Source organism: Carcharhinus amblyrhynchos, chromosome 8 (genome assembly GCF_965287045.1).
Source record: "Carcharhinus amblyrhynchos chromosome 8, sCarAmb.v2.hapA, whole genome shotgun sequence".
In the NCBI taxonomy this organism is placed as follows: Eukaryota; Metazoa; Chordata; class Chondrichthyes; order Carcharhiniformes; family Carcharhinidae; genus Carcharhinus; species Carcharhinus amblyrhynchos.
The window spans coordinates 14542869-14570815 of record NC_137331.1 but is presented as its reverse complement, the minus strand read 5'-3'; the positions used below and the strand labels follow the sequence as shown (position 1 = coordinate 14570815).

The 27947-nt window shown below is 44.1% G+C and overlaps 1 protein-coding gene across 7 annotated transcripts in view; it reads right to left on the bottom strand.

Annotated features, from left to right (window-relative positions):
• The window catches only part of itprid1 (ITPR interacting domain containing 1), a 188527-nt gene that overhangs the window by 31878 nt on the left and 128702 nt on the right, over positions 1-27947 (bottom strand). For 6 of the 7 annotated variants that reach the window (XM_080193714.1, XM_080193715.1, XM_080193717.1 and 3 more), the window contains 2 exons: positions 15832-15902; positions 10386-11414 (listed from right to left, as the gene is read on the bottom strand). In XM_080193714.1, coding sequence (XP_080049840.1) covers positions 10386-11414; positions 15832-15902 — 1100 coding nt within the window. The remainder of the gene's footprint in view (positions 1-10385; positions 11415-15831; positions 15903-27947) is intronic. The other variant, XM_080193721.1, reaches the window with a different exon arrangement.

The following is a 27947-nucleotide window of genomic DNA, read 5'->3' as shown; positions in this document are numbered from 1 at the left end:
GTATTACTGCAGTAATACACACAAATTCTACACTTGGAATTTTCTTGTGAGAATTCCGCCCATAATGTCAGCGAGCACTGCTGCCTCACAGCTGCAGGGTTCCAGGTTCGATTCCAGCCTTGGATGACTGTCTGTGTGGAGTTTGCATATTCTCCCAGTGTCTATGTGGGTTTCCTCTGGGTGATCCATTTTCCTCCCATAGTCCACAGATGTGCACTGCAGGCACATCTACAGTCGTTGATGTGTATTGTGGTTGATTGGCCATGCTAAATTGCCACTTCGTATCCCAAGATGTGTAGGTTGGGTGGATTAGCCGTGGTAAATGGGTGGCGCAGTGGCACAGTGATTAGCACTGCTGTCTCACAGCACCAGGGACCCGGGTTTGATTCCCGGCTTGGGTCACTGTCTGTGTGGAGTTTGCACGTACTCCCTTCGTCTGGATGGGTTTCCTCTGGGTGCTCCAGTTTCTTCCCACAGTCCAAAACAGGTTAGCAGGTGAATTGGCCATGCTAAATTCTCTCTCCGTGTACCCAAACAAGCATCGGAGTATGACGACTAAGGGATTTTCACAGTAACTTTGTTGCAGTATGAATGAAAGCCTACTTGTGACTAATAAATAAACTTAAAACTTTAAATGTGTGTGGTTACAGGGATGGGGCTGGGGGAGCGAGCTAGTGTAAGATTCTCTGTCAGAAAGTCGGTGCAAACTTGATGGGCCACATGGACTCTTCTGCAATGTAGGAATTATATGATTCTATGAGTACTGAGTTCATGTTTTGATTGACAATTTAAAGAAGTATTAAAGTGTTGGCTAGATTTGATGTGGGCTAGATTTGATGAATAGAATTTTTTAAGCGATTAACCATTTGAGAAGTTTTAAAAGCTCTGAATGGATTATATGATCAGTTTCTTCGCCATCATTTATGAATGAGAGCTGTTTAATTTTTAGCGTTTATTTCTTTTAAGGTCAGATTTTCACAGAGTTGGGAAATCATCACAGGCCTTGAAAAATGGTAAGGAAAGACCCAGATATGGATACCGCATCCCCATTTAAAACAAGTCACAGGTTTAAGGTGCTAGGAAGTAAGTACAGAGGAGATGTCGGGGTAAGTTTTTCACTCAGAGGGTGGTGAGTGAGTGGAATTGGCTGCCGTCGGTGGTGGTAGAGGCAAACTCGCTGGGGTCTTTTAAGAGACTTCTGGATGCGTATATGGGATCTAATGGGATTGGGAGTTACAGATAGTTCTATGGCTTGGTAGGTATGGATGTGATCGGCGCAACTTGTGGGCCAAAGGGCCTGTTTGTGCTGTAGTGTTCTATGTTCTATGTAAGTCCGTTTTTTACTGGAAGGGAGATTGGCAATGAGGATGCGGTGGAGGGTGTGGGGGATGTGATGATGTGGTGGGAAGACAGAGTTGACCACTCAAGTGAGAGATCCGAACTCTGTAGTGCCTTTTGAGCTCAGTCCTGAGTTCAAACAGAACCCATTTTGGCTGTTGCATGTGCTTTAACCCATAATATGGGGGTGATGAATGATGTAAGAGACGTAAATGCTCCTGAAAAGTTAGTAAGGTTTATTTCGATACTATAATCTGACTTTTTAAAAAAAATCTCTGCCATTGAAACTTAATGTGGAGATGCTGGTATTGGATTGGGGTAAGCACAGTAAGAAGTCTCACAACACCAGGGTGAAGTTCAAACAGATTTGTTTGGCAGCACAAGTTTTCAGAGCGTCACTCCTCCTGGTGAGTGAAGAGTTGTGTTCACAAACAGGGCTTATGTAGACACAAACTCAATTTACAAAATAATGGTTAGAATGCGAGTCTTTACAGATAATCAAGTCTTAAAGGTACAGATAATGTGAGTGGAGAGAGGGTTAAGCACAGGTTAAAGAGATGTGTATTGTCTCCAGCCAGGACAGTTAGTGAGATTTTGCAAGCTCAAGCAAATCATGAGGGTTACACTCTTGCCTTGTGATTGTCAAGTGGTGTTCATTCATCCATTGTCGTAGCGTCTGCATGATTTTGCCAATGTGCAATGTACCAAGGAGGAGCATCCTCTTCCTGTCGGGGAACACTTCAGCAGTCACGGGCATTCAGCCGCTGATCTTCAGGTAGATGTTCTCCAAGGTGGCCTTCACGACACACGACAACGCAGAATTGCTGAGCAGAAACTGATAGCCAAGTTCCGCACACATGAGGATGGCCTCAACCAGGATCTTGGGTGCATGTCCCAATATCTCTAGCAAAATCTATCGCTTGCAAAATCTCACTAACAGTCCTGGCTGGAGACAATATACATCTCTTTAACCTGCGCTTAACCCTCTCTCCACTCACAATGCCTGTGCCTTTAAGACTTGATTACCTATAAAGACTCGCATTCCAACCATTATTTTGTAAATTGAGCTTGTGTCCACAACTCTACACACCTGAAGAAAGAGCAACACTCTGAAAGCTTGAGTTATCAAATAAACCTGATGGACTTTAACCTGGTGCTGTGAGATTGAAACTTAAAGCAGGTTACACTATCAGTGAGAGTAAAACAAACTCTCTATTGGACTGTTTTAATTGACAGGCGTTATTTAGAAAAAATGTAGCGACTGGATGTGCAGTTTAAATGGATTTTGTTGAATTATTCCAAGGGATGTCATTATGTCATTTTTAATGCTTACCTGAGTTGTAAAAGCTTATCTTAGCAGAGAGTTCTGAGATCACAGCTGATTGACATCGGAATGAGGCTATTAAATGATTAACTATATTTCACCTGAGGTCTGAACAGAAGTTTGTTTTTTGAAATAGAAATGAACCACTTGAAATCATTGAATGGATTTATGAATGGGAATTTTTTCGCTACAGGGTACATAGGAGTGAGATCTGTATTAGTTTGTTAATATTTTGTTTCAACTCCATTTGGTTTGAGGTGTGAGCTTGGATGGATACAGGGTGAATGGCTATGGAGGTAGCACAGTGGATATGGAAGGTAGCATAGAAAGTATGGATGTCACTAGGGGGCATAACTATTAGTAGGGGGCATAACTATAAGGTTCATGGTAGGAGATAATAGGAGGGATGTCCGAGGTAGGTTCTTTACTCAGAGTGTGGTTGGGGTATAGAATCGACTGCTTGCTGTGATAGTGGAGTCAGACACTTTAGGAACTTTCAAGCAATTATTGGATACGCACTTGAAGCACACCAGAATGATAGGGAGTGGGATAGCTTGATCTGGGTTTCGGACAAAGCTCAGCTTAATATTGAGGGCCAAAGGGCCTGTACTGTGCTGTACTGTTCTATGTTCTATGATTAGACCCTGATGTCAGAGGACTGGAGAATTGAAATGTAAGAAAAGGGTTATAACGCCAATCCAACAATTACAGAACAGACAGTTTAATCTCATTGGTGGGATAACTTCTAGAAACAGTAACTCAGGATAAAATTAATAGTCACCTTGGATGAATGAAAGAAAGCCAGCCTGAATTTATTAAGGATAAATCATGTTTAACAAACTTGCTAGTGTGTTTTGTCGAAGTAACAGAGGGCTGATGAGGGATATGCTGTTGATGTGATGTACATGAAGTTCAAAAAGACATTTGATGAGAGTGGTGCACAACAGACCTGTGAGCAAAGTTATAACCTGAGGAATAAAGTACACAGTAGTGATATGAGTATTTGGAAAGAGAGTAAGGATCAATGAATATTTTTCGGACTGCAGCAAGGTTTGTTGTGGAATTTCCCAGGGATTGATCAGGGTTTCCCAAACTTTCCAAGCCGTGGAAACCCTAGTGACCTCCTCAGGGCATTGGTGAACCCCAGGCATTCTCATAGAGTCGCTATCCTTTTTTGCTATGAAATAGGTAGGAGCATGGAAATAAAATGTAAACAAGTAATTTCTAGCTATATCTACGCACATACTGGGAATGAGGAAGAACCACACTTTACAAACACACTCCTTCATGCACACACCCCTTCCTCACCTTTTCGAGACCCAGCCACTGCCACCTGTAGGCCGCACACAGTCACTGTCCCACTTCTGGCCAATTTGTCTCCTGCCGGCTCCCGTCTCACTTTGACCTCATTATTGGCCGCAGGCTTTTCTGCCCAGCAACAGTGAGATTGAATAATTCAAATGGACCAATCAGAGCAAGACCTCTGAGTACTGGATGCTGATAGGTTGACCAGTCCAAGCAGCCTCATTCTGGCTCATTTGAATGATCTTATTCTTTTTAAACATAGAACATAGAACATTACAGCGCAGAACAGGCCCTTCGGCCCACGATGTTGCGCCGACCAGCTTTTAAAAAAAAAACAACACTAACCCACTAATCTAAACCAATCCCATTTCGTCCATAAACCTATCCACAGATCTCTTAAACACCCCCAAACTTCGCACGTTTGAACTGACCACGTTTGCTGGTCAGTTTTGTGGACCTCCTGGGTACCCTACACAGATCCCTGGGGAATCCACAGACCTCAGTTTGGGAACATCGACCGAAATCTTGGTGCTTAGGGCACCATTTCAATATTTGTGGGTGTCATGAAACTTGCAAGTATTGTGAACAATTAGGAGGATAGTGTAGAACTTCAACATGACAAATAGATCTGGGGCGGCACGGTAGCACAGTGGTTAGCGCTGCTGCTTCACAGCTCCAGGGACCTGGTTTCGATTCCCGGCTCAGGTCACTGTCTGTGTGGAGTTTGCACATTCTCCTCGTGTCTGTGTGGGTTTCCTCCGGGTACTCTGGTTTCCTCCCACAGTCCAAACATTTGCAGATTAGGTTGATTGGCCATGATCAAATTGCCCCTTAGTGTTTTAAGATGCTTGGGTTAGAGGGATTAGCAGGTAAAATATGTAGGGGTATGGGGGTAGGGCCTGCGTGGGATTGTGATCGGTGCAGACTCGATGGGCCGAAGGGCCTCTTTCTGCATTGTAGGGTTCTATGACTAGTGAAATGGATGGAGATGTGGTGGATGTGTGAGGTAATTCATTTTGGTAGGAAGAACATGGAGACAATAGAAAATAAAAGATGTAATTAATAGGAGCACAAACAAAGTGACCTGGATATATACATATGCATAAGTTATTGAAGAATCATAGAATCTCCAGAGCAGGAGGAGGCTATTTGGTCCATCAAGCCTAAACCAACAATAATCCCACCCAGGTCCTGTCTATTCCCTATAACCCCACATATTACTGTCCTAATTCCCCTGACATTAAGGGGCAATTTTAATCCTGGCCAATCAAACTTACCTGCACATTTTTGGACTGTGGGAGGAAACCGGAGCACCCAGAGGAAACCCACGCAAACACAGGGAGAAATCTGCAAATTCCACACAATCACCTGAGGCTGGAATTGAACCTGAGTTCCTGCCGCTGTAAGGCAGCAATGCTAACCACTACGCCATCGTGCTGCCCAAAGATGCCAAAATGGGTTGAGAGACCAGTTAATAAAATATACAGCACCCTTAGTTTTATTAATAGGCCTGTACAGTACAAAGGCAAGGAGGTTATGTTCAACTTGAATAGATGTTTGGAGTATTTTGTTGAGTTCTGCCCTCCACGAATTTAGGAAAGATAAGTAGGCATCGGATTATTCAAAACCATGGGGGATTTGGAATGAATGGATAGGGAAAAACTATGCTTATTGGTGAAAGGATCAAGAACAAGAGCAAGCAGTTTTAAGGTAACTGGGAAAAGAGTCAGAATCACAGAATTTTGACAACACAAATGGAGGCCACAGCCACTGTCTGCACTTGCCCTCCAAATGAGTAATTTACATAGAGCCATTTTCCTACTTTCTCCCCATCACTTTGCATCATTTCTTTTCAGGTCACAGTCTAATTCATAGAATATTACAGCGCAGAAGAGGCCTTCGGTCCACTGAGTTTGCATCAATGCATGAAAGGCCCTGACTTGCCCACTTAATCCCATTTGCCAGCACTGGGGCCCGCAGCCTTGAATGTTATGGCATGCCAAGTATACTTTTGAATACCTCAATTGGACCTGCTTCTACAAGTTTAAGCAGTAAATTCCAGGACACAACAACTCACTGCATGAAAACATGGTTTATTTTGTTGCTTTTCTTTCTGTTATCAATCCCATGATTCAGCCTGCTCTTCAATTGCGTTTCCAACTTGACATCCGTCATAAACAACTTCCTTCTTTATCTTAATTTCTATCTCATTTGTCATCCAGGGAACTCTGGCTTTGTTTGTTTGCCATACCTTTCCCTTTTGAGGGAACATAGTTTGGTTGCAACGAAACTGTTTTCTCTTTGAAGCTTTTGTTTTTCCTGCCACCTTTGACTTCAATTTATTTGGCCAGAGTTGTTCTTGCCCCATTGAGGAGTGCATCAGATGTTTTTGTGTGGACCTTTGAAAGGTGTTTGATAAATGTCACACAATAGACTTGTGCTCTGGGGACCCTGGTTTGAATCCCATCGTGGCAGATGGTGAAATTTGCATTCAATATGAACTAAATGGTACAATTTTGAAGACTGCATAAATGTAGTGACTAAGCCTGGCAGGCATATACTTTTCCAACAACCTCTGGGGTAGAAAGAGATGGAATGCTTCCCCTGGGTGTCATCAAACAACCTGCAGCTAACTGTGCCCTCCCCACAACTCAATCCAACAACCCCCCATGCTTGATTTGATCACTCTCTCAATCTGAACCACGTTTGCAAGCAAATTACTCCCAGAATCCAAATACCTGTATGATTTCTGTGATCCCTTTCTGATCCAATCCACCCAAGATCTGTTGCTGACGTCTGTGTGATCTCCCCCACCAGAAACACTGACTTTGCAGAAAAAACAAGTTTTGAACGATTAAATGCAGGAAGCTGCAAGAGTTATCACACTGATTGCAAGAAAGAGGGATTGGAATAGCTCAAAACATTGACCCTCGTCTTCCTGCCTTTAGATCATTGAAGACGGGACTTAACATTGAAGATGCAGACTGGGTTCTTTGGAAGTTGGAATGACTCCATGTGAATTGCCTGGGAAAACTAAACTTCCAATGGGCAATTTCACTACCTACGAGGACAGTCTGGAAAGGTCTCTAACTCTGAGTTAGAGTTTAACAATTACAGCTCCAAATTACTTAGCAGAATTGTTACTGCAGGAATGTTAGGCAGAAAAATTCTAGGCCTGAATTTTCAGGAGGGCGGGAGCTCGGTCCCTTCCATGCAAACAGTCAGTGGGAACACATCCCTGCTGACTTTAGCAGATCGAATGCCATTTCACACTTCACCAAGCATTGATTGGTCGAAGGCAGGATTTCCATTCATCACCAGGATGAAGTCCCACTTTGGAGAGCTGCCAGCCAATTAGACTGGCCAATAGCTCTGTCATTCCAGGAACAGCGCTGCAGTGGCTGGAAGAGGCACTGCAGGAAGCTGTCTTCAACTAAGTGCCTGGAACTAGAGAAAGGTAAGTGGCAGTGGTTAAGGGGGGCTGCCTAAAAGGGAAAAACAGTTCAGACCAGTATTATTTCCCTGTTTTACTGATATTCCCATTTTAATACATACTAGGTTAGGAATAAGGCCTAGGTGGGATTGTTGTCGGTGCAGACTTGATGGGCTGAATGGCCTCCTTCTGCACTGTAGGGTTTCTATGATTTCTATGCTAAACCAGTTTAGACTAATGTTCTAATTTTCCCCATTTTACTGTTTTTTTCTTCTATGGGTAGGGCACTTTTTTATTCATTTGGGAGACATGGCGTGGCTGGCTGGCCAGCATTTATTGCTCATCCCTAGTTGCCCTTGAGAAGGTGGTGGTGAGCTGCCTTTTGAATCAGTGCAGACCACGTTCTCTGGGTTGACCCACAATGCCATTAGGGAGGAATTGCAGGATTTTAACCCAGCAACTGTGAAGGAACAGCAATATATTTCCAAGTCAGGATGGTCAGTGACTTGGAGGGGAACTTGTAGGTGGTGGTGTTCCCAATTATCTGCTGTCTTTGTCCTTCTAGATGGAAGTGTTTGTGGGTTATGAAGGTGCTGTCTAAGGATCTTTGGTGAATTGCTGCAGTGCATCTTGTAGATAGTACTCACCGTTGCTACTGAAAATCGGTGATGGAGGGATTGAATGTTTGTAGATGGCCAAGCAAGCAGGCTGCTTTGTCATGGGTGGTGTCAAGCTTCTTGAGTGTGTTGTTGGAGCTGTACCCATTCAGGCAAGTGAGGAAAGTATTCCATCACACTCCTGATGTGTGCCTTATTGATAGTGGATAGGCTCTGGGGAGTCAGGAGGTGAGTTACTAGTTGCAATATTCCTGGCCTCTGACTGCTCTCGTAGCCACTGTGTATATGTGGTGTCTAGTTGAGTTTCTATCAATGGTAACTCCAAAGATATTAACATTGAATGTTTAGAGGCAGTGGTTAGAGTGTCTCTTATTGATGATGGTCATTGCCTGACATTTGTGTGGGGTGAATGTTACTTGCACATGGACTGCGTCAGTTTCTGAGTCGCAAATGGTGCTGACTATCGTGCAATCATTGGCAAACATCCCCACTTCAGACTTCATGACGAAGGGAAGATCATTGATGAAGCAGCTGAAGATTGTTGGGCCTAAGACACTACCCTGAGCACTCCCGCAGAGATGTCATGGAGCTGAGATGACTGACCCTCCACAACCACAACCATCTACCTATCTATGTATCGGGTATGACTTCAATCAGCGGAGAGTTTGCCCCCGATACCCATTGATACCAGTTTCGCTCGGACTCCTTGATGCCACACTCGGACAAATGTGGCCTTGATGTCAAGGGCTGTCACTCTCACTTCCCCTCTGGAATTCAGCTCTTTTGTCCATGTTTGAACCAATGAGGTCAGTAGCTGAGTGACTCAGGCGAAATCCAAACGGTGTCGCTGAGCAAGTTATTGCTGAGCAGATGCTGCTTGATAGCACTGTTGATGACCCCTTCCATCACTTTACGCTCATCGAGAGTAGACTGACTGGGCGGTAATTGGCCGAGTTGGATTTGTCCTGCTTCTTGTGTACAGGACATGCTCAGGCAATTTTCCACTTTGTTGACTAGATGCCAGTGTTGTAACTATCTGGGAAGAGCTTGGCAAGGGGAGTGGCAGGTTTTGGAGCACAAGTCTTCAGTACTATTGCCGAAATGTTATCAGGGCCAAATGCCTTTGCACTATCCAGTGCCTCTAACCGTTTCCTGATAACATGTGGATATATATATATTGAATTGGCTGGAGACTGGCAATGGAGAAGCTGGGGACCAGTAGAAGAAGCCGAGGTGGATCATCCACTCAGCACTTCAGGCTGAAGTTTGCTGCAAATACTTTAGCCTTATCTTTTGGACTAATGTGCTGGGTTCCTCCTTCATTGAGGGTGTGGATATTTGTGGAGCCTCCTTCTCCAGTGAGTTGTTTAATTGTCCACCACCAATCTCGACTGGATGTGGAAGGACTGCAGAGCTTAGATCTGATCTGTTTGTTGTGTGATCACTTAGCTCTGTGTATCACTTGTTGTTTTTGCCATATGGTAGCTTCACCAGGTTGACACCTGAGTTGTAGGTATGCCTGGTGCTGCACCTGGCATGCCCTCCTGCACTCTCCTTTGAATCAGGGTTGATCGCCTGGTTTGATGGTAATGGTTGAGTGGGGGATATGCTGAGCCATGAGTTTGCAGACAGTGCTGGAGCACCATTGTGTTGCAGTTGATGGCCCACAGCACCTCATGGATGCCCAGCCTTGAATTGCTAGATCGGTTCGAAGTCTGTCGCATTTAGCACAGCGATAGTGCCACACAACACGATGGAGGTTATTCTCAATGTGAAGGCAGTATTTTGTCTCCACAAGGACTGTGCAGTGGTCACTTTTACCAATACTGTCATGGACAGATGCATCTGCAGCTGGCAGGTTGGTAAGGATGAGGTCAAATATGATATTTCCTCGTTGGTTCCTTCACAACCTGCTGCAGACCCAGTCTAGCAGTTATAAGCTTTAGAATCCAATGACTTCAAGAGCATAACAGGAACAACTGATTGACAGTTAAAAAAGAGTATTTATAATGTAACAGTAAATAATTATTCAAAAGTAAGAGTCCAAAATCTGAAAGGTAAAGTCAAAGGTAACAGCAACACAGAAAGAGTGAAAAGCTGAAAATAATGATGGTTTCTCATGTAGGACCAATTCAAATGCCTATAATTACACACAGTAACGAGTCAAATGCACCCCTACAAGATGAAAAAATATTACTAAGTCTAGTATGTCGTGGGTGCTCTACTTCCCATAAGGAATGCTTAGAGAGTGCAAATTGGGAATAGTCCAGATCTGTGTCTTGCCCTTGATGCAATGAAGATATAGCCAATATATTACTTTTACAATATAAAACTTAGGTTTCTTTTCCTTCAGTCGTTCTGCACTTACCGGGGATAGAGAGATGATCTTTGCTGTTTGCTGCAATTGCTGCAAGGTCACGATCAGTTGTCTCTCTGAATGTGATACGGCAGTCTTTGTGTCCTCCCCATTCAACCGTGTTGATGGGCAGTGATGGTGGAGACAATAACAGTGGTGGCAGTGCTGACAGTGGGCTGGAGGGACTGCAGTTGGCTCCTGAGCATTTTCAACATTATGCAGTCCAGAATCCAAAGATGCTGATTTTTTCAACAGTCCTCCAGATCGAAATGCAAGTAAACTGAGGTTCTTTCCCCAGCCATGTTTTTCAGTTACACGTTCCCCAGTGTTCTCTTCAGTCTGCACTAAAACATCTCTCAATTTGACTCTGCTTCCTCCAAATGCATTCTCATGCTTGGGAATGTCTTTATTTGACTGAAATAAGAGTGGTGATGGTTCTGAAGAATGGAACTCAATATTTCTTTGTTGAAGTTTGTCTTGAGGAATTTGGAAGGTTATTGACTTGCCCGTACTTGTAAAATGTTGTGGAACGAAATTCAAATTCTCTTGACTTGTATTCATATGGCTCACAGTTGTTGCATTACTCCTTAGAGAATCATCATTTTGACTGCCCACAGCACTGTTTTGAATATGGATGTCATTACTCAGCCAGGTACTGTTTTTAGGAGCTGAAATGTGCTGTGCAGTCTCTACAACTGTTGTGTGCAAACAGTGACTACTGTCACTTAATCCATTTATTTCCTCCGTGACTTGTTCAGCGCACGGAGCTACAGTCGTCTGGCGATACGGGAGAGCAGGAGAAAGACTGTTGAGGTTTTCTACATTAAATATTGTCTCTTCTTGTAAAACACATGACACTGTGTGTGCTTCCGGGCACTGTGTCTGATCACCGTCGACAGACCCAGCAGTACAGATCTGATCAGTAAAGCTGTCCGTTGTCTGTTCAGGAGCCGAGCACTCTAAAGGCCACTGCTCGTTTTCTTGTAGCGTGGATTCGCTGTTAATGCTGTTATCACTACCATTTCGTAGGGTACGTTGAATCTGAAAATGTTCAGCAAAATTAGGAACTGCATAGGTGAGAAACCCAAGGGCTGGATTTTCAAAGCGAGGTCGGGGGCTGACACTCATCAATTTTGGCTTCCTTCTCTGTTCCTGAACTAAACTGCTCTCGCAAGACGATATTTGCATGTTGAAGTGTAAACGGGCTGACTTGGCTGGTGGCAAACTTGACACTCAATCAGAGGCACCGAGTGCCACCAGGAGGTGGGCACTGCCTGCCTGGCACCAGTGGTAATGGCAGGTGGTGGCAGAGCCATGTTGGAAACTCCTATGTCTTGTCAAGGAGAGTAAGAAGCCTCACAACACCAAGTTAAAGTCCAACTGGTTTATTTGGCAGCACAAGCTTTCGGAGTCTCGCTCCTGAAGAAGGAGCGATACTCTGAAAGCTTGTGCTGCCAAATAAACCTGTTGGACTTTAACCTGGTGTTGTGAGACTTCTTACTGTGCTTGCTCCAATCCAATGCTGGCATCTCCACATCTTGTCAAGGAGACCAGAGAGTTCAGAAAATGCATATGGCTACACTGAAGGACAGCATCCATCTGGCCCTAGCTGACTTCACAAATTCCATTAAAAAAAATCTGATGTGCGCTACAATGAACCGAACTGTTCATCTTCAACTGAAAAAGGTGATTAAAAATCCCTTGCTGTCTGGACAGGCTCTTCAGCAGCTCCTTAACCAGCTTATGGGGTGTTAATTGGTGGTGAGTTCTTGCATGCCCTTTGAAAACTGAAAATTGCAATAGGGACAGTGGCATCCCTTCGGGAACACCACTTTCAAATTGTGCCTGAGCCCATTCCTGCACCCACCAGCCATTGAAAATCCAGCCCCAAGGATTTGTTCTAGATTTGAAGATAATATTACAAAAGCCTAAGTATATGATCAGTTGACAGCTCAGATCACAGCCTTCTTTGTTCCTCTAACACATGAAAGGGAAACATCTTTACTGCCCAAAGGTACTTCATAGCCATGAATGTAGGAACATGGGAGCGCACAGTGGTTAGCACTGCTGCCTCACAAGCTGGGGGTCCGGGTTCAATTTCCAGCCTGGGTGACTGTGCACCTTCTTCCCGTGTCTGCGTGGGGTTTCCTCTGGATGCTCAGATTTCCTTCCACAGTCCAAAAGACATTCTGGTTCGATGCATTGGCCATGCTAAACACTTCCAGTATTTTCTATTTTGCTAGGGGGGGTATAGGTTTAAAGTGTGAGGGTCAAGGTTTAAAGGAGATGTATCAGGCAAGTTTTTTTTATATACAGAGGGTGGTGAGTGCCTGAAACTCACTACGGGGGGGGGAGGCAGTGAAGGCAGATATGATAGTGACTTTTAAGGGTAAGAAAATACATGAATGTGATGGGAATGGAGGGATAAGGTCCCAGAAAGGGTGGGGGGTGTTTTAGTTCAGTTGGGCAGCATGGTCAGTGCAGGCTTGGAGGGCCAAAAGGCCTGTGCTGTAATTTTCTTTGTTCTTCGTATAATCTAGTTCTCTGATGTCGGTTGAGGGAAAAGTATCGGCCAGGACACTGTCATGGGATTTTGCAATTATCCCAACAGGTAGACAGAGCTGATTTGAAAGACTAGAGCTCCAACAATGCAGCAATAAACTGCCAAAAAAAAGGGCCAAACACCGCATTAGGTACTGGAGTTGAGCTTAAACCTTTTAAATTGGCAAAAGAGAGTATTAGTGAGACCAGTTGATACAACATAAAATAGCAGACAGGGAAGCTCAATATGAACGTATAGCAACTTGGGCAACAATTTCTTGGTCATAATAACCTCAAAACACAGAATAGAAATAAATGGGTCATAATTAGGTTGGCAAATCTTAATTACATTGCAACATGTCCAAGTTTGTTGACAACACAAAATTGAGCGGAATTGAGTTGTGAGGAGGATGAAAGGAGGCTTCAAGGCGATTTTGACAATTTGAGTGAGTAGGCAAACACAAGGCAGATGCAGTACAACATGGCTAAATGTGAAGTTATGAACTTGAACATGCAAAACAGAAAGGAAGAGTATTATTTTAATGGTACTAAATTAGGAAGTGTGGATGTACAAAGGGATTTGGGTGTATTTGTACACAATTCATTAAGAGTGGATAGGCAGGTGCAATTAGGAAGGCAAATGGCATGTTGGTCTTCATTACAAGATGATTTGAGTGCAGATGCAGGAATGTCTTACTGTCAGTGCGGTTACTATCTTGATGAGACTACACCTGAAGTATTGCATGTAGTTTTGTTCTCCTTACCTAAGAAAGGATATACTTGCCATAGAAGGAATGAAGCAGAGGTTCACTAGGTTGGCAGGACTGTCCTATGAGGATATTTTGGTGCGACTGGATCCTTATTCAGTAGAGTTTATTGTAATGAGAGGAGATCTGATTGCAACATACAAAACTTGAACAGAGCTGGACAGACTAGATGCAGGGAGAATGTTTTCCCTAGCCGGGGAATCTAGAACCGAGGACAAAGTCTCAGGGGACGGGATAAACCATTTAGGACTAAGATCAGGAAAACATTTTCACTCAAAAGGTGGTGAACCTGTGGAAGTCCCTATCACAGAAGGCCGTGGGGGGCAAATCACAATGTATTCGAGAAATAGATAATTATTTACATTTTAATGGCAGCAAGGAGTATGGTTCAAAAGTAAGGAACATGGCACTGAGATAGAGGATCATCGATGGTCATACTGAATGGTGGAGCAGGCACAAAGGGCCAAATGATCTACTCCTACTCCTAGTTTCTGTGTTACCAAAGGAGTGTCACATGGGTGTGTGCTGAACTATTTACAGTCTCTATTAATAACTTTGAGGCTGAGTGTATTACTTTGAACACTTCTCTGGGACTCTAGGGGCCCGATTTTACCAAATCAAAATCACGGTAAATTCGGGCATTGGGTCTGTAACGCGATCTGCACCCGAAACTGGGCAGATCGCGCCTTTACCAACACTCGATTTGGGCACAGATCTGGTCCACGCCCCAATCAGGCGGCCCGATGATTTAAATATATTAGCATGCATTTAAATCGATTTAATGAACCGGGCACCCAACTCTATCATCAAATCCCACTTTACTGTCTTCGGGTCTGTTCTGGATCTGCACTGTTATCAACCTGCAGAATAAAAATCCGAAGCCCATCCTCCTCGAACACCCTTCGCAGACCCCCCGCTAACTACCCTAGCAGACACCCCCCCCGGGAGGCAGACCCCGCCGCGCACCCCCTCCCCCACCGGGAGGCAGGCCCCTCTTGGCAGAGCACAACCCCCCACGATCCACCCCCCCCCCGGGAAGCAGCCCCTCACTCCCCCCACGATCAAAGCCCCCTGGGAGACAGCACCCCCCACCCCCAACCCCCAGCAGACCCCCCCACCCCCTCATGGTCAGACCACCCACCCACAGGAGGAAGCCCCCTCTCTCTGCGATCAGACCCCCACCGGGAAGCAGGCCCCCCTCCTCGGCAGAGCACACCCTCAACCTACCTCGATTGCTGCTCTCCTTCCACCATCTTTCTGACCTGCACTCGTTGATGTGGGGATGTCGGCGTTGGACTGGGGTAAACACAGTAAGAAGTCTCACAACACCAGGTTAAAGTCCAACAGGAATTTAACCTGGTATTGTGAGACTTCTTACTGTTGTTTACCCCAGTCCAACGCCAGCGACTCCACATCAACGAGTGCAGGTCAGAAGGACGGTGGAAGGAGAGCAGTAATCGAGGTAGGTTGGGGGTGTGATCTGCCGGGGTGGGGGGGTGGGCTGCCTTCTGGGGGGGGGGTCCGATCACTGGGGGTGGGGGGGCCTGCTTCCCATGGGAGGTCTGACTTGGGGGGGGGGGGAGGGGGGCTGCCTCCCGGGTTGGGGAGAGGGTTCTGATCGGGGGGGGCCTGCCTCCCATGGGGGTCCGATCCGGTGGTGGGGGGGGGCCTGCCTCCCAGGGAGGTCCGATCGTGACTCAATCCCTCCCCCTCCCCCGCTCTCTCTGCTGGTTTTGTTTCTCGCGTCCGGGCGCGCTGTTTCAGATCTTTTTTGAACTGCGCGGACCGGATCGGAGCTGACAGAAAGTGTATGGGCACACTGGAACAGGGATTCTGGGCTCGGATCCGTTTTTACGTCCGGATCCGGCCCTTAACCTCCGATTGGTAAAACCGGTTCCCAGGTGTGTTTTTCATGTGGTACATCATTAGTTATTGAAACATAGGTGTCAACACTTAAATAACAGTTCAGTGGTTTATTAGAGTGGGCATACTTGAACCAAGAATGTTTACTTACTTCTTTGTGGTATTATGTGAAGTAATTAAGACCAAAGGACAAAACTAAGGTTGAGAATAAATCCTAACCCTGTAAGCCACCTAGAGGTAATTTGTTGTTGCAGTACATCAAAACCTTGCATCAAATAGTTTTCTACCTGTGGTGGAATGTATGGCTCCTCCAGAAATCCACTACTGTCTGATTGACAACTATTTTGTCTTTTCATATCTGTGAGAGAAAGACAGATATTTAGCATGGCATGACTTTCCCAGTGAGAAAGAACTTGCATCGTACATCATCTTTCAATCTTCTTGGATGTCCCAAGAATTGTACCCATTTGTTTAACGCGGGCAAACATGGCAGTCAGTTTCTATAGTGAAGTGTTACAGTCATGGGACAAATGCCCGTTAATCTGTTTTTGCTATTGTTGGTTGAGGGTTAGCCAGCACAGCATGAGACTTTTGCTACTTTTCAATAATGCCTTAAGACCTTTTGTGTTCATTTGATAAGACAGACATAAATTCAATTAAGCATTTTGTCTTCAAGTTGGCATCTCTGACAATACAAAGCAGTACTCCCTCAGTGTTACCCGACATTTACAGATTATGTACTCCAGTCCTGGAATAAACTGTTGACATTGTGATTTAGGGGCAACTGTGTTGCCATTGATCCAATGTTGACACGAGATAATGTGACCACCACCAATTTGCACTTTTTTAAGTTAAACATTTGCACCTCCCCTGTGATTAAACAATTCTCAAAAAGTGCCCCAGACAATTAAGTGATTTGAAAACTGACACCGAAATATCTGATTCATGCTCTGGCTTAATATATTAGGAACATTATTAGAGCAATTTGGACCTTCGAGTCTGCTCTGCCATTCATTATGATCATGGATAATCATCCAACTCAGTAACCTGTTCCCACTTCCTCCCCACAAGATTTGATCACTTTAGCCCCAAGTGCTATATCTATCTCCTTCTTGAAGACATACAATGTTTTGCCCACAATTACTTTTTCACTTTCTGTGATAGGGAATTCCACAGGCTCACCATTCGCTGGGTGAAGAAATTTCTCATCTCAGTCCTCAATGGTTTACCCCATATCCTGAGACAGTGATCCCTGGTTCAAGACACCCCCACCATCAGGAACATCCTTCATGCATATACGCTGTCTAAACCTATTAGAATTTTACAGTTTTGCGTGCGATCCCCCTCATTCTTCAAAACTCCAGCAAGTATGATCCTAACAGATTCAATCTCCTCATACGTCAGTCCCACCATCCCAGGAATCACCCCCGTAAATCTTCTCAGCACTCGCTCTCCTGATGTCAGGCTAACTGATCTATAATTCCGTGTTTTCTCTCTCCCTCCCTTTAATGGAATGGGATGGAGAATTTGGTGAAGTGGTGCAATGACAAAAATGTCCCTCTCAATGTCAGTAAAACAGAAGGAGATAGTCATTGACTACAAGAAGCATAGTTTTGGATTTCCTCATATAAGACCCCCAAAACTGCACACAATGTTCCAGATGTCATCTCACTCAGATGTCAAGGCACTAGAAACTGCAGCAAGATATCCCTGCTTCTGTACTCGAGTGCTCTTGCTATGAAGGCCAATATACTATCTGCCTTCTTGACTGCTGCTGCACCTACATGCTTACTTCCAGTGACTAATACACAAGGACTCTTGTTTGTAATATATATTAATGATTTGGAGGAAAATGTAGGTGGTCTGAGTAGTAAATTTGCTGATGATACAAACATTGGGGGAAGGAGTGGATCGTGAGGAGGATTGTCAGAAGATACAGCAGGATATAAATTGGCTGGAGACCTGAGCCGAAAGATGGCAGGTGAAATTTAACCCGGGCAAATGTGGGCTGATGCGTCTTGGAAGGTCTTCTACAGAAGGAAAGTATATAGTAAAGGGTAGAGCCCTTCAAAATATTAGCATGCAGAGGGACGCAGATCCTAGTGGACAAGGTGGTCAAGAAAGCATATGGCATGCTGGACTTCATTGGTGGGGATTTGAGTATTGGAACTGGGAAATCAAGTTGCAACTGTACAAGACTTTGGTTAGGCCGCATTTGGAGTAGAGTCATAGACTCAGAGATTTACAGCATGGAAACATGTCCTTCGGCCCAACTTGTCCATGCCACCCATTTTTTTTTAAACGACCAAGCTAGTCCCAATTGCCTGCATTTGGCCCATATCCCTCTATAGCCATCTTACCCATGTAATTGTCTAAGTTCTTTTTAAAGACAAAATTATACCCACCTCTACTATTACCTCTGGCAGCTTGTTCCAGACACTCACCACCCTCTGTGAAAAAAATTGCCCCTCTGGATCCTTTTGTATCTCTCCCCTCTCACCTTCAACGTTTACCCTTTAGTTTTAAACTCCCCTACCTTTGTGAAAAGATAGTGACTATCTAGCTGATCTATGCCCCTGATTATTTTATAGGCCTCTATAAGATCGCCCCTGAGCCTCCTACGCTCCAGAGAAAGAAGTCTCAGTCTATCCAGCCTCTCCTTGTGATGCAAACCATCAAGTCCTGGTAGCATCATAGTAAATATTTTCTGCACTCTTTCTAGTTTAATAATATCCTTTCTATAATAGGGTGACCAGAACTGTATATAGTATTCCAAGTGTGGCCTTACTAATGTGTTGTACTACTTCAACAAGGCTTCCCAACACATGTACTCAATGTTCTGACAAATGAAACCAAGCATGGTGAATGATTGTATACAATTCTGATTGCCACACTACCGGAAGGATGTTGATGCATTGGAAAAGGTGCAGAAGGGATTTACCAGGATGTTGCCTGCTTTGGAAGATATGGACTATGAAGAAAGGTTGAACAAACTCGGATTAGAGGGTGAGGGGGGACTTGATAGAGGTTTACAAGATTATGACAGGCTTGGATAGAGTGGATAGTCAGAGTCTTTTCCCCAGGATCAAAGAGTTAAATACTCAGGGGCATAGGTTGAAAGTGAGAGGGGGAAAGTTTAAAAGCGGTGTAAGGGGCAAGTTTTTCACACAGAGGGTGACGGATGCCTGGAACACGCAGCTGGAGGAGGTGGTGGAAGCACGTTCTATAAAAGCGTCCAAGAGGCATCTGGGTGGATACATGAGTTGGCAGGGAATAGAGGGATATGGACCATGTAGAGGCAAGAAAATATTAGATTAGAGAGGCAACTGTGACAGCACAGACTTGAGGGGATGAAGAGCCTGTTCCTGTGCTATACTGTTCTCTGTTCTTGACACCCAGGTCTTTTTGCATTCCTCTCTCGCAATCTCTATTCGTTCAGATAATAATCTGCCTTCTTATTTTTGCTGCCAAATCAGATAACCTCACATGTATCCACATTGTACTGCATTTAGCATGCATTTATCCACTCACTCAACTTGTCCGACTCACACTGAAGCATCTCTGCATTCTCCTCACAGCTCACCCTCCCAACCAGCTTTGCGTCATCTGCAAATTTGGAGATATTACATTTCATTCCCTCATCTAAATCATTAACATTCACGGTAAATAGGTGAGGGCCTAGCACTGATCCCTGCAGTAGCCCATAACTCATTGCCTGCTACTTGGAAAAAGACCCGTTTATTACGTCTCTTCTGTTTCCTCTCCCTCAACCAGTACTGTATCCATCTCAGTGCACTACACCCAGTCTCATGTGCTTTAATTTAACATGCTAATAGAACATAGAACATAGAACATAGAACACTACAGCACAAACAGGCCCTTCGGCCCACAAGTTGCACCGATCACATCATCACCTACCAACCTACAGACCTATCTATAACCCTCAATCTCATTAAACCCCATATACTCATCCAGAAGTCTTTTAAAAGACCCCAGCGAGTTCGCCTCCACCACCACTGACGGCAGCCGATTCCATTCACTCACCACCCTCTGAGTGAAAAACTTCCCCCTAACATCACTTCTGAACCTCCCTCCCCGCACCTTAAATCTGTGTCCTCTCGTAGCGACCATTTCAAACCGGGGAAATAGCCTCTGAGAGTCCACCCTATCTATTCCTCTCAACATTTTGTAAACTTCTATCAGGTCGCCTCTCAACCTTCGTCTCTCCAGGGAAAAGAGTCCCAGCTCCCTCAACCTAACTTCATAAGGCATGCCTCCCAGTCCAGGCAACATCCTTGTAAATCTCCTCTGCACCCTTTCAATAGCTTCTACATCTTTCCTATAGTGAGGTGACCAGAACTGCGCACAATACTCCAAATGAGGCCTGACAAGGGTCTTATAAAGTTCCAGCATTACCTCCCGACTCCTAAACTCAATCCCTCGATTAATGAAGGCCAGTACACCATACGCCTTCTTGACCACCTCCTCCACCTGCGAGGCCGATTTAAGAGTCCTGTGGACCCGGACCCCAAGATCCTTCTGCTCCTCAACACTACTCAGACTTCTCATATGGGACCTTATTGAAAGCCATCTAAAGTCCAAATAAACCACACCCACTGGCTTCCCCTCATCAATTCTACTCATTGTATCCTCAAAGAATTTCAGTAGATTTGTCGAGCATGATTTTCCTTGTGTAAATCTATGCTGACTCTGTTTGTTCCTGTCACTGTTTTCCAAGTGCTCTGCTATGAAGTAATGGACTCCAGCATTTTGCTCATTACTGACATCAGGCCGACTGGTCTACAATTCCCTGTTTTCTCTCTATCTCCCTTTAATGAAAAGAGATGGAGAATCTGACAAAATGGTGTGATGACAGTAATCCCTTCCTCAATGTCAGTAAAACGAAGGAGATAGTCATCAACTACAGAAAGTGCAGTGGAGGACATGCCCCTGTCTACATCAATGAGGATGAAGTGGAGATGGTTGGGAGTTCAGATCACCAACCATTTGTCCTGGACCCTCCATGCCGACGCCATAGTTAAGAAAGTCCACCAGCTACTTTCTCAGGAGGCTAAGGAAATTCAGCATGTCCACTATGACTCGCACCAACTTTTACAGATGCACCATAGAAAGCATCCCATCCGGATGTGTCACAGCTTGGTATGGCCCCTGCTCTGTCCAAGACCACAAGAAACTACAAAGAATTGTGAACATAGCCTAGTCCATCACACAAACCAGCCTCCCATCCACTGACTCTGTCTACACTTCCTGCTGCCTTGGAAAAGCACCCAGCATAGCACCCTGGACATTCTCTCTTTCACCCTGTCCTGGCTGGAAGAAGATAAAAAAGTCTGAGATCACATGCCAACCGACTGAAGAACAGCTTCTTCTCTGCTGCCATCAGACTTTTGAATGGACCCACCTCATATTAAGCTGATTTTTCTCTGCGTCCTAGCTACATTCTGTACCCTCTCCTTTCCTTCCCTATGAATGAATGAATTTGTCTGTGTAACATGCAAAAAGAATTCTCTTCACTGTACACTAACAGTGAAATAAATAATAAATCAAATCACTACAGTTTGGGGGGTCTCTATACAACCCTTACAAACGTTTGTGCCCCTTGGTGTTTCTCAGCTGTATCCATACAAATTCCACATCATCAGAGCTAATATGCTTAGAAAGGATCGCAGGACTAGAGGACACAGCCTCAAGATAAGGCGGTGGGGGGGAGCGCAGTTTAGATTGGAGTTGAGGAGGAACTTCTTCACTCAAAGGGTGGTGAATCTCTGGAATTCTCTGCCCGTTGAAGTGGTGGAGGCTACCTCGCTAAATATATTTAAGTCACGGGTAGATAGGTTTTTGGTAGGCAGGGGAATTAAGGGTTATGGCGAGAAAATGGGAAAGTGGAACTGATCCACTTCAGATCAGCCATGATCTTATTGAATGGCGGGGCAGGCTCGAAGGGCTAGATGGCCTACTCCTGCTCCTATTTCTTATGTTCTTATGTAATATCCTTCCTCACTATTATGCCAATTTCCTCTTTAACCAGCAATGCAACCCTACTGCTTTTGCTTTTGTTATTAGGAGCATGACCTTGTGGAATTTCCTCTTTAAAGCAATGTAGTTCTCTGCAATTGCTGCAATAAATCAGCAGACTGCCCCTTAGGTTAAGAAACCAAACTCTTAACCTACTATTCTGGTGTAATTAAGTATTTGAGAGACACAGTTACAAGCATGACAGAAGCTATTAATTCCCAAACATGAATTCAGTTAATAGAGAACCAGAGGGCACTGTTTTAAAATTAGGAGTTATCCTTTTATGACAGAGATGAAGAGGATATTTTTCATGAGCGTCGTGCAACTTTGGAACACTCTGCCTGATGAGGCAGTGAAAGCAGGGTCATTAGCATGATAAATACGTGGAGTTACCAGGATCGGGCCTGGGTAGGATTGTTGTCGGTGCAGTCTCGATGGGCCAAATGGCCTCTTTCTGCACCATAGAGATTCTATGATTCATTGAATATTTTTGGTTATCAGCAGGTGGGAATGCAGAACTTGAAACACAAACAGATCAGATGTGATCTTAAATAATTGTGGAGCAGGCTGGAATGATTGAATGGCCTACTTCTGTTCCTATTTCCTATGTTCAACATCCTGCACAACAACAAGAAAAATAAATTAATCGATGACCATGTTGCGCGGGAGGGTAATCAGACTCCTGATATTCACTGCCTTAAAGAAAAGGCTGCTTTGTGCAAGTATGAGATATTGGTGTGTTCCCTGTGAACGTGTCCCATCTATTATGGTGATGTTGGGAATGTTGTCATGGCCAAAATATATGTTTTCACCATACAGCCCACGTTAAGTACATGAGAGATTAATATTTATTTACTTTTGAAGTGTGAATGCCAAATTAAATAATTTCGGCAACAAATGTTTTTGGGTTTAAAATGAGACAGTTATTTATCCTCTCACATTCCCCCGAATTTAAAATGCTATTATAGAATCCCTACAGTGCCAAAGAGGCTACACACACGAACATACACTGATTGGTTACAGGTAAATGCAATTGTACACCTGCCTGTTAAGATTAATTAAGTACTTGTTGTACGACCTCCATTTTGTTCGTGGAAGGCCTGGTTTCTTATATGACATTGATATTTTTAAAATTAAAGTGAGGGTCTTGTACTGTACGTGAGGGATTCTCAGCAGACTATGAAGCCAAATTTCTAATAGGCTGGTTCTCAAAAAAACTTCAATTGGAGAATCCACTTGTTGTGATCTCCCACATTCAAAGTATTGCTATTAATTACCCTGGCCGCTTGAATTATTTGCAGATAGTTTGATGGCTTTTGGTAGAATGGTTGGCAAACAGATTCTAGCTGTTTTTAAAAAGAAAAAAAAACAATGGCCTTCCATACCAGGCAGCATCCTGGTGAACCTCCTCTGCACTCTCTCCAGGGCCTCCATGTCTTTCCGGTAGTAAGGCGACCAGAACTGGACGCAGTACTCCAAATGCGGTCTAATCAACATTCTATACAACTGCAACATTAGACACCACCTCTTGTACTCTATACCCCTTCCTATAAAGGCTAACATACCATAAGCTTTCTTCACAACCTTCTCCACCTGTACTGCCACCTTCAAAGACTTGTGCACTTGCACCCCCAGGTCCCTCTGCATTTCTATACTCTTAATAGGTCTACCCTTTATCATACAACTCCCCCCTACATTATTTCGGCCAAAATGCATCACCTCACATTTATCAGGATTAAATTCCATCTGCCATTTATCTGCCCAATATACCAGCCTATCTATATCCTATATAAAAGCAGAAAACAACATGGCTTCCTCATGATGTGACTTTTATACAAGTTCAAAATCCTTTTCCAAACATATTGACAGTGCATAGGTTTTTACTTTTTATTCCAAAATCCTGTGTTTTTTTTTAAACATCAAGAGGTTCATCCAGTCTGGTTTGAATGGGAAAATCATCATAATCCAATGTAAGGTTGAAAGAGTTCATGCACATCTGTCTTGCAGACAGAGTTTGGATGTTCCCTTCTGAAAACTGGACTACAGCAGTTCAAAAAGGCTGAACCATCTTCTCAAGAGTAATTTGAAATGGTCAATAAATGCTAGTCTATCCAGTGAGCCCCACATTCTATGAAAAACATGAGACAGACCAGTTGGAAATTCAATAGTCTTTTCCATCCTTAAATATAGCATTGTGTCAATTCCATGGATGGCTGTGAATGTCCATATTTAATAAAGCATTCGCTTGAGACTTAGGACTGTCTGCATTTCAAATGCCACAGTCACATGATTTGCAACATCCATTTTAACCAGTTTAAATTGTATTGACAAACTTTACAATATACTGGACATGACACTCCTCCACTGCCTGGGAAAAAATTGAATGTTGATGACCTTTGTTTTAAACATGGCTTCCCTGTGAAGCAAAAGAATATATACCTATCCATTGTACACATATTCTGTCGATCACACAGTAATCCAGTACTGCTAAATCATAGAATCCCTACAGTGCAGAAGGAGGCCATTTGGCCCATCGAGGCTGCATGGACAACAATCCCACCCAAGCCCTATCCCCATCACCCGAAGTATTTACCCCAGTATTCCTCCTGTCACTAAGGTGCAATTTAGCATGGCCAATGCACCTAACCTGCACATCTCTGGAACATGGGAGGAAACCAAGCAGACACAAGGAAAATATGCAAACTCCACCCAGACAGTCACCTGAGGCCAGAATTGAACCAGGTCCCTGGTGCTGTGAAGTAGCAGTGCTAACCACTGTGCCACCTTGTGTCTGCTGTATCACCTATAAAAGTAAAATCCCAGTTTGCATGTTGTTACAAATAGATGAGGCACAGTGGTTAGCGCTACTACTTCACAGTGCCAGGGACCAGGGTTCAATATTGGCCTCTGGTGACTGTGTGGAGTTTGCATTTTCTCACCCTGAATGCACAGACTTCCTCTGGATCCTCCGGTTTCCTCCCACAGACCAAAAATGTGCAGATTAGGTGGATTGGCCAAGCTAAATTGCCCATAAGTATCCAAAAATGTGTAGGTTAAATGGATTAACCACAGTAAATGTGTGGGATTATGGGGATAGGATGGGGGAGAGGGATTGGGAAAGATACTCTCTCAAAGAGTCAGTGCAGATCTGATTAGCCAAAAGGCTTCCTTCTGCACTGTAGGGATTCTATTCTATATTCCATTCTATAACTCTGTTCTATTCTAGGGAAATTTGGTAAATTGGATTCAAAATTGGCTAAGTGGCAGGAAGCAGAGGGTGATGGTCAAAAGTGTTTTTTGTACTGGAAGACTGTATTCAGTGGAGTCTCACAGGGATCAGGGGTGCTGACCTTGTTTTTTGTGATAAATAGACTTGAATGAAGGGGGGTTGATCAGTAAGTTTGCAGATGATATGAAAATTGCTGGGGTGGGAAAGGATAGCCTTAGATTAAAGGAGATTATAGTCTGTCTCGTCAGAGGGGATGACCAGTGGCAATTGGAATTCAATCTAGTTAAGTTAATCTAGTTAGGCAGCACAAACAAGAAAGCACCGAGGTACACCAGTCCCTTAAAGTAGCAGGACAGGTGAATAAAGTGGTTAAGAAGGCAAATGGAAAACTTGACCTTATTAGCTTGGGCATAGAGTTTAAGAACAGAGAGGTAAAGCTAGAACTCTGTAACTGTTGGTTAGGCCACAGCTAGAGCATTATATGCAGTTCTGGTGTCTACATTACAGGAGGCATGTGATAGCACTGGAATGAGTGCAAAGGAGACTTACCTGGATGTTGCTTGGGCTGGACTGGAGAGTTTTAATTATGAAGAGAGATTGGATAGACTGGGGTTGTTTTCCTTGGAATAGAGGACCCTGAGAGGGACATGATGTATAAAATTATGTAGGGCATAGATAGAGTAGACAAAAAGAAACTTTTCCTCTTGGTGGAGGAATCAAGGACCACGGGGGCATAGATTTAAGATAAGGGGCAAGCAATTTAGAGTGGATGAGGATCTCCCAAAGGGTGGTGAGAGTCTGGAACCCACTGTCTGAAAGGTTGGTGGACTTAGCGACCCTTACAATATTATGAAGTGTTTAGATATGCACTCATGATGCCATGTGATACAAGGCTATGGGACAAGTGCTGGAAAATGGGATTAGAATAGTTGGGTGATGTGTGTTTGACTGGGGCAAATGTGATGGGCTGAAGGGCCTTTTTGTGTGCTGTATACCTCATAGAAGGAAATCATGAAACTCTACAGTGTGGAAAGAGGCTGTTTGGCCCATCAAGTCTGCACTGACCACAATCCCACCCAGGCCCTGCCCCCACATCCCTACATATTTTACTCGCTAATTCCTCCGACCTACACATCTCAGGGGCAATTTTAGCATGGCCAATCACCAAACCTGCACATCTTTGGACTGTGGAGGAAACCGGAGCACCCGGAGGAAACCCACGCAGACTCGAGGAGAATGTGCAAACTCCACACAGACAGTGACCCAAGTTGGGAATTGAACCCAGGCCCCTGGAGCTGTGAAACAGCAGTGCTAACCACCGTGCGGCTGTGCCGTGACAACAAATTCCTTGACTTGGGTAATACCTACTGGATTTTTATGGTTAAAATCACATGAGATTATTGCCAGTGAGGCAGTTTGATTGCATACTTCTGGCCAAGGGGATTGTTCTGTACCACTGTTTTAATTGTATAACTTCTATTCTGTGCGCTTAAGTTTTTTAACTTTTTTTGCATTCTGAAGATGTTACTGGAGTTCTGTGCTTTTGTGGTCAGTAGCTCTTCCTCCTCATTTTTACAATAAAAAGGTTTATGAGCAGTGAGACAGGCTTCACTCTGGCGTCTGGCCAGAGTAATTATATCACCTGGTCAGCTGTAATTATATCACTGTAGACTGCTTTAGACCCTCCCCACACAGTACTTGGTACTCTGAGAACGCATTTCCCAATAGTAGGTCCACTTCCTGTTTATTACCTAAACATGGCCTAGCATGGCACAATCCTAGCTGTCACTACTTTGGAAACAAATGTTTACTAATGGAACTTTGAAACATGGACCAGCTAGCTCTTTTACCAGCATTGTGGTACGTGTTCTGCTTTTGAGCAGCAACTTAACAACCTTTGCTACAAGAAGTGTTTGAGGATGGCCTCTCAATGCCAGGAACCCAGGTTCAGTTCTGGTCTCGGGTCACTGTGTAGAGTTTGCACATTCTCCCTGTGTCTGAGTGGGTTTCCTCCAGGTGCAGTGGTTTCCTCCAACAGTCCAAAGATGTATAGGTTAGGTTGTTTAGCGATGCTAAATTGCCCCTTAGTGTCAGGGGGACTAGCATATGTGGGGTTATGGAGATAGGACCTGGGTGAGATAGTTGGTGGCACAGGCTCGATGTGTTGAATGACCTCCTTCTGTACTGTAAGATTTCTATGATTCTATGAAAACATCCTGTTTCTCTTTAAAATGTTATTTCTTTGTCTGGAACTTGCAATCCAAAAGGATTAATTGTCCTTTTGTCTAAGAATCCTTGCAGCTGTTCTGCCCTACCCCCCAACTCTATTTGCATTATGACCACAGCACCCTCTGTTGGTCTTCTGGTGAACGAACAGTTTCCTTTGTGTCCGGGATTTTTGGACTGGAAGCACGCAGGGCAGGTCCCAGCTACTAACCTCCTCGTCTTTTTCCTTTTTAAAGTTGGCGATTGATCTGAACAGTCTTCTCGACTCTCCATTTCTGGGAAATCTAGCCCTGTTCTATCTCCTTCTTTTAATCTCTCCTTTGCTGGCCAGAGTTACTAAATGCAGATTTTTGTTTTTGATTTAGCAGTTTATGGGTCAATTCATAGTCATCAGTCCTTATCACTGCATCTCTGATTGTTGAAACCCTTTGATCCTCTGAGTTTTAAGACTGAATGGAGCAGTTTTTCGTCTTCCTTAATAGCACGATTTCTTTTAATAGGTTAATATTTAAACCTCGGACTACCAGTCAGATGCCCAGAGGCAGGAACAGTTTAGGCAAAGTGACAAAGTATTCCACTTTGTCACTTTACTGGCGTTACATTTTAAAGTATACAAGTATACAGTTCACACCTTCTGGGAGCAGTTCAGCTTTGTGAATTCCTGGAAAATTTATGTGCAATTTTTACAGAGTTCCAGAAATGTTGGGGGCAAGCCTCCACTATGGGTTCGTAAAGACTTACAATTCCAGCCTATATCTGTTGTGAACTCTTGGCAGGCAGCTTGGAGTAAACCCTGTGGGTCTTTCTGACTGCCTTGTATTAGGAGTGTCCAAGCCTTTGCTGGCCAGCTAGCTTCTCAAAGTCTGAAGAAAGTTTCCACATTCTCTTCAAACTTAGAGATGAGACAAATCT